The sequence below is a fragment of the Myxine glutinosa genome, chromosome 12 (assembly GCF_964187855.1).
Source record: "Myxine glutinosa chromosome 12, kmMyxGlut1.1, whole genome shotgun sequence".
In the NCBI taxonomy this organism is placed as follows: domain Eukaryota; kingdom Metazoa; phylum Chordata; class Myxini; order Myxiniformes; family Myxinidae; genus Myxine; species Myxine glutinosa.
This window is the reverse complement of record NC_136272.1, coordinates 100,726,859-100,741,094: the sequence shown is the minus strand read 5'-3', so window position 1 is coordinate 100,741,094 and position 14,236 is coordinate 100,726,859. Positions and strand designations below refer to the sequence as shown.

General features: G+C 46.7%; 1 protein-coding gene across 1 annotated transcript in view; it reads left to right on the top strand.

Annotated features, from left to right (window-relative positions):
• The window catches only part of LOC137437649 (putative serine/threonine-protein kinase MARK-C), a 122,486-nt gene that overhangs the window by 81,241 nt on the left and 27,009 nt on the right, over window positions 1-14,236 (top strand). Inside the window, exons 6-7 of the mRNA XM_078766354.1 lie at window positions 9,760-9,882; window positions 10,057-10,109. Coding sequence (XP_078622480.1) covers window positions 9,760-9,882; window positions 10,057-10,107 — 174 coding nt within the window. The 3' untranslated portion in view covers window positions 10,108-10,109. The remainder of the gene's footprint in view (window positions 1-9,759; window positions 9,883-10,056; window positions 10,110-14,236) is intronic.

Sequence of the window (14,236 nt, the reverse complement as noted above, 5' to 3'; positions counted from 1 at the left end):
TACTTGGAGGGTGATATTTACAGGATTTACAGCATACAAAAAAGGGGAAAATTTACATCAAATTACACACACAATTCCCAAATCCCCAACAATATATATATATATTTATTTATTTATTTTTTTTAAATGGGTGAATGTATGTATGTCTATGTGTGTGAGGGTATGTATATATGTATGGGTGTGTGATTGTGAGTGCATGTGTGAGTGTGTGTACACTGTACATGTATGTGTTTGTGTGAGTGTATATATGTTAATGTGTGTATGTTGGTGTGTTGTTGGTTATTATCTCCATAATTTGGGTTTTCGAAGGTGGAATTAAAGGGCCACAGACACAGAAAATCATGTTTGGTTTAATTAATAGATATTGCTTCACTTAACACTTAATCGTCCTTTGTTTTGAATAAATATCACTCGATTGGCCCCCGCCACCCAAAAAACGGCGATTTGATTGCTCATGTGACTGGCTACGTCATCGAGGGAATTTTTGTTGCTGCTGGTAGTTTTTAGCTGGTAGTGGAGTCCCGCCCCTAAAATCGTGATGTTCATTCATGATGTCACCTGTGTGATGTAATCAAGGGAAAGGTTTCTCAGCACGCAATGATAACTGCCTGACCAAGAATCTTCTGATAGTCAAAATCATTATTAAAAACTACCAGCAGCAACAAAAATTCCCTCGATGACGTAGCCAGTCACATGAGCAATCAAATCGCCGTTTTTTGGGTGGCGGGGGCCAATCGAGTGATATTTATTCAAAAAAAAGGACGATTAAGTGTTAAGTGAAGCAATATCTATTAATTAAACCAAACATGATTTTCTGTGTCTGTGGCCCTTTAAGTCCTCGCAGGACTCAAAGTATCCACCCCCCACTTCGGTGAAGGATTGCGATTCATGGGCTAAGTTGTGACGTTTTGTTGTTCTCAGAGTTTTGTTCCAAGCGCTCTTTTCAGGATCGTCACTGAGCCCTGTACAACGTCCAACTGTATTTTGTTTGTGTTAATGTTCCCAGGGATGGTTTTTCAGTTATCCGTAAGTTTCTTTATCATTCCCGTTGCCTCAATGATCACTGGTAAAATTTCGGCACTCTTCAGCTTCCAAGATATTTTCACTTCATTCTTGAGGTCTTGGTATTTGTGCATTTTCTTGATATCTGCATTATTTAGGCCAAAATTGCTGAGGACTGATATCTCAATCAACAATACTGTATTTCCTTTTTGTGTCTGAGCTTTTGCGTCTGAGTCACCTCCTATCGGTGGTGTGGTGTGAGTGTCACCTCCAATAAAAACATTGCCTCAAACAGGGAACCATGATTGTCATGGGGCCTGCAAGGCTAACCCCCGCTCTAGCGGGGAAAATGGCCTCATTCATTCATTCATTCATTCATTCACCTCCTATCGGGATGTAAAAAACTCATGTCAGAGCAGCTGTACACTCAAAGGCACAACAAGAAATGTAGAGTAATCCATTGGCACACCTGCAGAAGTTTAAATGTCCCATTTCCAAAAAACTTATGGAAACATGAACCAAATGCAATCATTGAAGACAAGGACATAATCAGGCATAAACATAGAAAACAAATCATTGTGACTGCACACAGTACTCAGACACAAAAAAGAAAATACAGTATTGCCAATTGAGATATCAGTACTTGGCGATTTTGGCCTTAATAATACAGATATCAAGAAGATGACCAAACACCAAGACCTCAATAATGAATTGAAAAGATCCTGGAAGCTGAAGAGTTCCAAAATTGTACCAGTGATAATTGGGGCAATGGGAATGATAAAGAAGAACCTTACAAATATCTTAAAAACCATCCCTGGGAACATTACCACAAACGAACTACAGTTGAAGGTGGTACGGGGCTCAGTGACAATCCTGAAAAGAGCCCTTGGAACAAAACTACAAACAACAACAACAACAACAACAACAACAACATGCATTTTAAAGGCCATGTTCCCTGCTAGAGCGGGGGTTAGCCTTGCGGTCCCCATGACAATCTTCTCCATTTTGCCCTATTTTCTGCATCTCTCCTTGTTAACCCCCTTGCCCGCATTTCTTCTTCCACCATCTTTAGCCAAGTCTTTCTCGGTCTTCCCCGTCCTCTACTTCCTTCTACATTAATTTCCATCACTCTACTCAACCAGTCACTTTCATCCTTCCTCAACACATAACCAAACCATCTCAACCTGTTCCTCTTCACAGCATCAATCACAGGCTCTATTCCCATCATCTTTCGCAATTCATCATTTGTCGTCCTCTCAACGATACTCCGCACATCCACCGAACCATTCGCATTTCCACCCTTTCCAGCCTCCGTTGCTGCTCTACATTCATGACCCATGTCTAGCTCCCATAAATCATAACAGTTCTCACACATGCAGCATACACCTTTCCCTTCAGCTTCAACGACACTCCCCTCTTCATCAGCACGCCACTCAGTTACCGAAACTTCTTCCATGCACATCTCACTCGAGCAACCGTTGCCTTGTCTGATCCACCATCTCCATTCAGCATGTCTCCAAGGTAGCAAAATGTTTTCACACCTTCCAGCTTCATGCCGTCTCCAAGATCCAACTCAACATTTCCTCCATCTGCAGCTCCCTCTGTGCACACCTTACATTTGAATGTAGCTGCCACACTGGTTAATGACCCTCTCAGACCACTACATTTTTGATGAACCCACTCAGCGCACATTGTACATTGAATGGAGTTCACTCCGACACCCTTCCTGCACACAGCACATGGCCACTTCCCAGTTCTTTCCACCTCACCACATGCTTTACCACTTGCCATCACCTTCGTCTTTCCTATATTCACCTTCAGACCTTTTGTCTCCATACATTCCTTCCACTTGTTCAACCTATCCTTCAGTCCATCCATACTTTCCGCAATCAACACCAGATCATCTGCATACAACAACTCCCACGGTAAACCCTCCTTTACGTTCTGAGCCAGCACCTCCATCACAGCTACAAATAGTAGTGGACTTAGTACCGACCCCTGATGCACTCCCACCTTCACCTTAAACTCACCACTGTTCCCGTCCTTCGTCCTTCCAGCTGTGCGCGCTCTTTTGTACATTGCCATCACTACTCTGATCAACCATTCCTCCACTCCTAACTTCCTCCATGCCCATGTCAATACTTCGTGTGTAACCCTATCAAATGCTTTCTCCAGATCAACAAACCCAAGAAACAACTTCTTCCTCTTCTCCATGTACTTCTCCTGCAACTGCCTCACAATAAAGAGCGCGTCTGTCATTCCTCTTCCTGGTATAATCCAAACTGCATTTCGTCGATCTTCACCTTCTTCCTTATCCTCCTCTCCAACACCCTTTCCAATACCTTCATTCCATGCTCCAATAACTTTATCGCTCGGTACGAGCCACACTCCAGAGGGTCACCTTTCCCCTTGTATAGAGAGACGAGGGTACTCAGTTCCCAATCCACTGGAATGCGACCTCCTTTCACCACCAGATTACAGATCTCTGTCATTCTCTTCACACCCCAACTTCCTGCTGCCTTCAACATATCTCCCACAACTCCCGTCGGCCCTCCAGCTTTTCTACTCTTCATTGCTTTTATCGCTTCCTGAACTTCCTTCTCAGTTATCTTCTCTGCCGGTCCTAAAACTGGGTTACTCTCGATGTTGCCATCCCATTCATTCTCTGTATTCAACAGCATTTCCATATATCTTTTCCATCTTCCTTTAATTCCATCTGGGTCCACAACGATTTGTCCCACTTCATCCTTCAAGCAACTCACCCCCATCACATCACACCTCTCTTTCGCTATCTGCTTTGCAATCCTGAATACCGCTTTCTGACCCTCTTCCGAATCCAAGCGTTCTCCGAACATTTTCCTACATGCCTCCTGCGCCTTTGCTACCTCTTTCTTTGCAGCCTTCTTGGCTGCCTTATAACTTTCATGCTCTCCTTTTTCTGCTCCCGTACCCTTCGCCTTCTACCCCTCCTTGAACTTCTTCCTCTTCTCGTCAATCCTCTTTCCAACTTCATCATCCCACCACCATGTTTCCGAGTGCCTCGGTGGTCCTTTTGTCCATCCACATACCTCACCAACGGCTCCCAACAGACTATCTTTCATTGACATCCCTACCACGTTCAAGCTCAACCACTTCATCCTCGACCCTACTCAGCCTCTCTTTTAATGCCTCCCTTACTGTCACCTCTTTCAACCTCCACACCTTCATTCTCGGTTGGTACTTCACCCGCCGAGCTCTCCTCGCACCTTTCACCCTTATGTCGCAGACAACCAAGTGGTGCTGTGAAACAGCCTCCTCCCCCGGGATCACCTTTGTGTCCCGGAGGTGCCGCTATCTCGCCTACGCACCATCAGGTAGTCAACGGTTGTCGTCGACCCACCTGGCATGTATGTAACAAGCTTATTATCCCCTTTCTGGAACTGAGTGTTACAAATCAACAAATCAGCTCCATCAGCAAACTCCAAAATCCTTTCACCTTCTCCATTTCTCACACCATATCCGTAACCCCCATGAACTCCCTCAAAACCGTCCATACTCCTTCCCACATGTCCATTTAGGTCTCCTCCTACCACAACAACTTCCTCATCTTTCACGTTTTCCATCAGCTTCTCTATCGCACACCAGAACTTGTCCTTCTCTTCTTCGCTCCGACCAACCTGCGGAGCATATCCCGAGATGACGTTCACCAAGAGCTTTCCAAACATCATTTTCACCATCATCAACCTATCACTCACTCTAGTCACACTTACCACACTGTCAACAAACTCCTCAGAAAACAGGACACCAACACCATTCACGCCCTCTGGGCACCCTTGCCACACAAACTTGTATTTCTGTCCCTGCCTACCCTTCACCATTCTCACACCACTTCCCTTCCATCTCGTCTCTTGCACACAACATATGTCCACTCTTCTTCTGACCTATACTTCCACCACTTCTCCTGATCTCCCTGTCATTGTCCCTACATTCCATGTCCCAAACCTCAGAAATCGATCTCCACTTCGGGCTGTACCCTGCCCATATGTAGTTGTAATTGTCATGGTTCTCTTTTTGAGGCAATGTTTTTTTATGGCCGGATGCCCTTCTTGACACCAACCCTCTTTGTCGCCTCTTACGACACGCAGGGATACGGTGTACCTATTCTAACCAGGGTACACACCGGGATGAAGCTTTGAATAAAACCAAACGGGTTGAATCCCGAACAAATAAACGGAGAATGAAATCAATAATAACTATATACAATAAAGTAAAATAATCCGATAAAAACTAAGGCGTCAAGTCACAAGCACAGACGGGGCGAGGGACACAAAATGGCGACTTATCTCTGCTCTTTCAGATGACACAAGCTTCCCAAGAGAAACCAGCACCCAAAGCATTTTGAACAAAACCTGGTGTCCATGTTGCATTCAGTGCCGTAAGCTTGCTTTGATAGAGCTGATATTTTTGGTGACGCATTTTTGTGAGCTCAATGAACTCAACGAAAACGGAATTATGTACAAAAATAAACAGGTTTATTACCACGGATGCCGATAATACAAAATAAAACGCGCCTGTCTAATCCCTCTCACTGGAGCGCTCCTATTACAGACACACACACACATACAGAAGGGAAGGATATATGAAAAATAAACGTTGTGTGTTTTATCACGCACTTAGCTCTGATCGTTCGGTGCGTCGTCTGCAATCGCCCAGGCCCCCCGTTCCCGTGCGGGGAGAAGGCCGCAGTCCACTTGGTTCCACGCGCTGCTAGGCCTCACCATGCTCCAGCGGCAAGCCTGAGAACCACGACGTCCTCTCCCTTCACTTCACCACGACGTCCTCTCCCTTCACCTCACCACGACGTCCTCTCCCTTCACCTCACCACGACGTCCTCTCCCTTCACCTCACCACGACGTCCTCTCCCTTCACCTCACCACGACGTCCTCTCCCTTCACTTCACCACGACGTCCTCTCCCTTCACTTCACCACGACGTCCTCTCCCTTCACTTCACCACGACGTCCTCTCCCTTCACTTCACCACGACGTCCTCTCCCTTCACTTCACCACGACGTCCTCTCCCTTCACTTCACCACGACGGCCTCTCCCTTCACCTCACCACGACGTCCTCTCCCTTCACCTCACCACGACGTCCTCTCCCTTCACCTCACCACGACGTCCTCTCCCTTCACCTCACCACGACGTCCTCTCCCTTCACCTCACCACGACGTCCTCTCCCTTCACCTCACCACGACGTCCTCTCCCTTCACCTCACCACGACGTCCTCTCCCTTCACTTCACCACGACGTCCTCTCCCTTCACCTCACCATGACGTCCTCTCCCTTCACTTCACCACGACGTCCTCTCCCTTCACCTCACCACGACGTCCTCTCCTTTCACCTCACCACGACGTCCTCTCCCTTCACTTCACCACGACGTCCTCTCCCTTCAATTCACCACGACGTCCTCTCCCTTCACCTCACCACGACGTCCTCTCCCTTCACCTCACCACGACGTCCTCTCCCTTCACCTCACCACGACGTCCTCTCCCTTCACTTCACCACGACGTCCTCTCCCTTCACCTCACCACGACGTCCTCTCCCTTCACCTCACCACGACGTCCTCTCCCTTCACCTCACCACGACGTCCTCTCCCTTCACCTCACCACGACGTCCTCTCCCTTCACTTCACCACGACGTCCTTTCCCTTCACTTCACCACGACGTCCTCTCCCTTCACCTCACCACGACGTCCTCTCCCTTCACTTCACCACGACGTCCTCTCCCTTCACCTCACCACGACGTCCTCTCCCTTCACCTCACCACGACGTCCTTTCCCTTCACTTCACCACGACGTCCTCTCCCTTCACTTCACCACGACGTCCTCTCCCTTCACCTCACCACGACGTCCTCTCCCTTCACCTCACCACGACGTCCTCTCCCTTCACCTCACCACGACGTCCTCTCCCTTCACTTCACCACGACGTCCTCTCCTTTCACTTCACCACGACGTCCTCTCCTTTCACTTCACCACGACGTCCTCTCCCTTCACTTCACCACAAATGTCCTCTCCCTTCACTTCACCACAAATGTCCTCTCCCTTCACTTCACCACGACGTCCTCTCCCTTCACTTCACCACGACGTCCTCTCCCTTCACTTCACCACGACGTCCTCTCCCTTCACTTCACCACGACGTCCTCTCCCTTCACCTCACCACGACGTCCTCTCCCTTCACTTCACCACGACGTCCTCTCCCTTCACCTCACCACGACGTCCTCTCCCTTCACCTCACCACGACGTCCTCTCCCTTCACTTCACCACGACGTCCTCTCCCTTCACCTCACCACGACGTCCTCTCCCTTCACCTCACCACGACGTCCTCTCCCTTCACTTCACCACGACGTCCTCCTCCGTCTGAATGAACAAAGCCTCCAGAGTGCAACTCGCTCTGTAAAAATTCCACACGAACTTTGTCAAGAAGCCGTTTGCAGTTTTCACCTCACCTCATGGTCAAAATTTAGCCTTGGAACAAAACTGCAAGAACAAAACTTCAAAACCACCTCCCTTGAATCACAATCCTTCACTGAAGCGGGGGTGGATATTTCAAGTCCTGGGAGGACTCCAATTCCACTTTCTAACACCAAAATTATGAAGATAACAACCAACGGCACACACAAGTACACACACACACATATATATACACACACACACACACACACACACACACACACACACACACACACACACACACACAGCCTATCCATCCAATTCTAGTAGATATTCACAGTGCTTATCCCACTAAATCTGTGTGAAGTTATGAATATCTTGTTTCCAAACAGATGATATGTACATGACACACAGTTGGGTTGGGCCGATTTCTGACGCCTTTGCTATAGACATTGTTGCAATTCACCCCTTTCATGGAAGACGCCATTGGTGGATAAATATAGCACGAACATTGACAATACTGGCTGAAGATTGGCTGGGTGTAAATACTACTACGCCGCATTACCAACTCACTGCACCCACTGTAGCTGCGCTACAATAAAATAGTGCTGATTATTCGCGGAAATTACTTGGTGTTGGCCAAAATTCACCATTCCAACTTTTTATATTGATGAGAAAATATGTTTCTGAAATGTATTCAAGCGAAGATAAGTTGCACCCTTTTAATGGAATGAAAGTGAACGAAAGTCAGACCTGCTCATGGCCTACATGTCCGATTGAGCCAAAACTTTCAGGGTAGGAGTGACACCCATGCAGAATGTTTTTCCGATAATTGTGATGTCATAGGTCATGTGGTATGGCAGCCATCGTGGACTAAACGCAAATAAAAATAATTTCCCGGAAACCCCTGAAAGTTTTGGGGGGAATAAAAAAATATTCGTAGTCTATGGAGGTCTATCCGGGGTCGAAGTGGATCCCGGGTTGACCCTTAAAATAGGAATTTGCTTTTTCCTTTGAAACTGCACACGCTGTTTCAATGAAATTTGACCACAACTTTCATCACCGTGATGTACAAAAGTATGTTCATGGTACTATGAAAATTGAAGTTGGAGGAGGTCTATGAGGGGTCAAAGTGGATCCAGATTTGATCCTCCCTTCCCCCCCTGCAATATAGGTATTTGCTTTCTTTTTTGAAATTACACACACGATTCCGATGAAACCTGACCACAACCTTCACCACCCGTGATGTACCAAAGTTTTTTTTTCGCAGCATTAACAAAATCGGGCCCGAAGGGGATCTACGTCGGGAGGGGGGGGGGAGGTGAGTTGCCCCCCAAAATAGAAATTTGCTTTCTTCTCAGAGACTACACATACAATTCCGATGAAATTTGACCACAACATTCAATACCCATAATGTCACGGCATTAAAAAAAAAAGTCGTGGCCAAAGGCAGTCTATGTGAGGAGAGGGGGGGGGGGTAGGATTGCCCCCGAAAATAGGTGTTTGCTTTCTTCTCAGAAACTACACATGCAATTCTGATGAAACTTGCCCACAACGTTAATCACCCATGACAAATCAATGTTTGGTCAAGGCATTTGAAAAATCAGGGTCTAAGGAGGTATTGGGGGTTGGGGGGAGGGTGGTGGATGTTGCCCCCCCCCCCCAAATTTTTTTTATTGTTTTTCTTTACAGTGTAAATACCGTGATACTGTTTAAAATGCCTTTAGTCAGTGTAGTATTATGCTTTATTCTACCAGGTAAGCTTCCATGGGTATTGCCCCTGTTTTTAAAAAATAGCATTATAATCTACACAATCTTTATTTAAACATATCACAATGTGTACACTTTAAAAAATCTATCTTAGTCATTATGGGCCCCTTCTGATCTCCCCCACTGATGCGCCAAAGGGGCCATAGTAAACCAGGCCCTGCAGCTCTAAACGTTCCCCGATATGTGGAATGTAGATCTGCTGGTATATGTGTGACAATTGGAATAAAATTGAAATTTAGCATCGATTGTTTTTGAGACTTTTTTCTATATCTGGGTATTGACCGCACTCCTCCCCACTTTTAACTTTTTTTGCAGATAGAAAAGCAAATAAAACCACATATACTGAACTTAATATCCAATTATTGAGCTGAGAGGGTTTATTTTTCAGCTAAGAAAAAACTTTTGTGTTGTACACCATAACTTATTTCATGAGTTTTGAGTCAAACCTTGGTTACGGCATCAGTGAGTGCTTGTTTGGAATATGCTTTTTATGCAAATGTAAGTATTCAATTGCAACGATTGTTTAGGATTCGGTCACAAATACATTTGTTTTGCTTCTTTGCAGATGTCATATGACAAAACTGACTTCAATGTGGGAAAGAGTTCACCAACCTTTGCAAGGAAAACATCGGTTTCCCTTCTGACTGCGATGCTTTGGAAGAATCCAATGAAGAGGCTCACTATGAGGGTGAGGGATTGATACAGTTTTCAACTGCCGTATTTTTTTTGCATGAACAAGAATGTACACACATGCTGGGATTGCTGACATCCTGTTATTGTGGATCAAAATGCAATTGCTCACCAGTGCAGGTGATTTCTGATCGTGTTTATATTTGAATCCAACACATCCATTGTTTTGCAGGAGGTTGTGAACCACGCCTGGTTCAAAGAGAATCACCCGGGAAATTTTTGAAGGTAACCTGCACTCCTTTTGTACTCTTTTTATATCTCCTGGTCTTTTTGTTTCTCAGTAAAATGGAGCCTCATGGTGCGTGACCTGATAATGGGGCAGCAGGGCAAGTCTTGAACAAAATAAATATGAACTTCCGGGTCCAGGTCCGAGTGCGTTGGACTTGAATTATGCCATATGTCTTTCCAGTTTATCAAAGCTAAGGGTTCTGACCAGATCCGTTGTCTCTCCATGTTTGTTGGTCTGCTCTGCCTCTGTCTGTTTGTTTGTTTGTCCGTGACTTCTGCGCATGCACAAAATTGGAGGTCACGTCTCTTCAAAGCTGAACTTCTGCGCACGCTTTCGAAGTTAAGTAACTTTTCACAATTGTGTTTTTGTCGAAACTGTATCTTTCTTTCGGTGTGTGTAACTATTGGTGTGTCTTTAATAGTATTCTTGGTGTTGGTTTTTCATACCTGTGTACAGAATCGTCGGTTAGTTAATGTCGCGTATTCTGACGCCTAGTGTAGTTATAGTAGGCTACCGTGTCTGACCTTGGCTTGAGGCTTTGTTTCTGTCTCAGCGGTTTCTTCGATTGCGCTCGCAATTACTTTCGGTCTCTATTTTTCACGTTTCACGTTCGGTCTCCGTCTGTTTTCATCTCAACTCAACAAAAAAAGAAAAAAACCCAAAAAATATTCCCTTCTCTGTTCTTATCCGTTGTTCGTTCTTATTTGTTCGTTCGTTCTTCGACCACGTTGTTCGTGATCACGTGTTCACGTCGTTAAAAAAATGTTTCAACTGTCCCCTGAAGAACTGTATTCTGTCATATACTATAACACCTTTTTCTTCTTCTTCTATAAAAGGATGCTTTCGACTTGCTCACCAAATCTATTCATTCCAAAAAAAAAATCCTTCTCTTACAGTTACAGTGCCTCCTTCATACATTCCCTAAACTCTCCAGAACTCCACCCATCCTTCAGCGTCCTCAAACGTATTTTTGACTCAAAGGTCTCAAGAAACTCATTTTGCAATAAATGTTCGTTTCCCATTAATCGTACATTTTTCAAAATCCAATCTCACCCCTCCCCTCCAAATCTTCCCCATCACCCCTTCCCTCCAAAACTTCCCCATCACCCCTTCCCTCAAAAACTTCCCCATCACCCCTCCCCTCCAAATACACCCCCTTGCCCCTCCCCTCCAAATCTTCCCCATCACCCATCTCTTTCAAATATTCCCCCTTGCCCCTCCCCTCCAAATATTCCCCATCACCCATCCCTTTCAAATCTTCCCCCTTGCCACTCCCCTCCAAATCTTCCCCATCACCCCTTCCCTCCAAAACTTCCCCATCACCCCTCCCCTCCAAAACTTCCCCATCACCCCTCCCCTCTAAATCTACCCCCTTGCCCCTCCCCTCCAAATCATCCCCATCACCCATCTCTTTCAAATCTTCCCCCTTGCCCCTCCCCTCCAAATCTTCCCCATCACCCATCCCTTTCAGATCTCCCCCCTTGCCCCTTCCCTCCTAAACTCCCACCACACCCCTCCCCTCCGAGACTCTCCATCACTCCTCCCCTCCTAGACTCCCCTCTCACCCCTCCTCCTCAAAGCGTCCTCCCCGCTTCTTCCCCCTTCCAACTTTCACCTTCATCTCCCTCAACCTTCTGCCTCACTCTTCCCCCTCCTCAAATAACACCTCACTGCGCCTCACCCAATCACCATCAAACCTTTTGTCCGCCCCATTCTTCCCTTTCTCCAAGCTATGCTTAAATCTCTGACACACCTTCAACAGCTCTCCCTACCTCTTCCTCCTCTTCCACATCTTACCCTACCACCCCCCCCCCCCCCCCTGTTCTGTATCCGATGCTCCCCCTTCCTCTTCTTTAACAGTATGGACCTCAAACATCTGGGGCCTTCGCTCAAACTTGACTGATCTCTCCATACAGGTTGCTTCTGACAAACCAGACGTGATCTGCTTAACAGAAACTTTCCTCCTTCATGATGTCTCTGATTCCTTGGTATCTCTCCCAGGTTACTCCCTCCTCCGGTATGATAGACCTGAGCCTCGTCCTGGAGGGGAGGTTGCTATCTTTATAAAAAACTCTTCCTCACTCGCCCTGCACTGCCCTCTCTCCACCTCACCCCCAGGAATACCTTTGGCTATGGCTTCCCCTTCGCTCCCACCTTTTGTTCAGAAGTGTGTTGTACCGTCCACCAAACAGTGATGACTCCATCGACATCTCGCTGTCTGATAATATGGACCAACTTCGATCTACCCATCCCAACTCTATCTTCCTCATATGTGGTGATTTCAATTGTCACCATGCCAGTTGGCTGGGTGTGGGTACCTCTCTCACCAGCCATGGCTCTTCAGCAAAGGACTTCTGTGACTCACTGGGACTGACACAATCTGTCAATTTCCCGACCCGGATCTCAGTCAACGGAGCATCTTCTCTTCTGGACTTGGTTATGACTAACTTCCCTGAAAATGTCTGCTGCTCTTCTTCTGCTCCAATCGGCTCATCTGATCATGTGCTTGTTAAAGTGGACATCTCTCTCACCATTCTCAGAGAGCCTCCTCAGCATCGACGAGTCTGGCATTTCACTCAGGCCAACTGGCACGGTCTTCAAGCAGCCATCAACCATCTGGACTGGTCTCCCATCTCTACCGCCTCTGACATCAACTCATCCTGGGAATTCTTCCAAAGTAAATTGCTCTCTCTCATGCACAGATTTATCCCATCTCGTCTTCAGTTGTCATACCCTTCCTCCCGTCCATGGTACACGGAATCTTGTGGTGAGGCTATTGCCCAGAAACAACTTGCTTTCGTCTCCTGGAAAGCAAATCCAACGGAAGGAAATCTCATTTCCTTCCACAAAGCCCGAAACATGTATGTGTCCACCCTCAGGAGAGCCAGGAAACAACATCTCTCCGTTCTCAGGACAGAACTCTCTTATCTGTCTCCCTCTTCCAAATCCTGGTGGCATCTGGTCAAATCTGTTTCTGGTGTTTGTTCCCCCTCCATCCCCTCCCTCACCTCAAACGGCCACACGGCTGACTCCGCACGTGAAAAAGCTGAATGACTCAACTCTGTGTTTGCCTCTAAATCTTGTGTCCAAAACCCATCCCTCTCTGTACCCACCGTACCCAGTCGTACCCAGCTGCTCCTGGACTCTGTGTCCTTTCCTCCTGACAAGGTGGAAAAGTTTCTGTCAACCCTCGACTCTGATTCTGCAACTGGACCTGATGGCATCAGCCCACGGGTCCTAAAATCCTGTTCTTCCGCTCTTTCACTCCCACTCTCTGTTCTCTTCACCCTCTCTTTTGCTCAAGGTCATCTGCCATCTGCTCGGAAATCTGCCAACATCACTGCTTTGCACAAAAAAGGTGCAAAAACAGATCCCAGCAACTACAGCCAATCAGCCTTCTCCCAATTATCAGCAAAGTCATGGAATCCATCATTGCTTCAGATATGAAATCTTTCCTCTTCTCCAATGGCTTGATCTCTGATCATCAATTTGGTTTCAGACCAGGTCACTCTACTCTGGACATGCTGCTTCTGCTGTCTCAACAATGGATGGAGGTCCTCGATGCCAAACAGGACATTCGAGCCGTCTCCCTTGACATATCACGTGCCTTCGATACGGTCTGGCACCCCGCTCTGCTCACCAAACTCTCCTCTTTTGGTATCCATGGAAATCTCCACGCATGGCTGGCGGACTTCCTCTCTAGTCGTAGTCAACGTGTGGCCCTGAATGGGTTTCTCTCATCTCCTCTTCCTGTTCAGGCTGGAGTTCCCCAAGGCAGTGTTCTGGGCCCTGTGCTTTTTCTGTTCTTCATCAATGATCTCTCTGACTCTCTTGAAAATCCTCTCTATCTCTTTGCTGATGACTCTACTCTCTGTCGCTCCATTCTTCATCCCTCAGATCGGCAGTCTGCAGCCTCCTCACTCTCTGCAGACCTGGACAAAATCACAGACTGGGTAAACAAGTGGAACATGTCTTTCAATCCTGACAAATCTCACACTCTTACGATGTCTCTCCGAAAAGACCGACTGGACAACCATCCCATCCACTTTCTGAATAATCCTCTCCAAGAAGTTCTGTCACTCAAGCTTTTGGGTCTCACTATCTGCCATGATCTTTCCTGGGA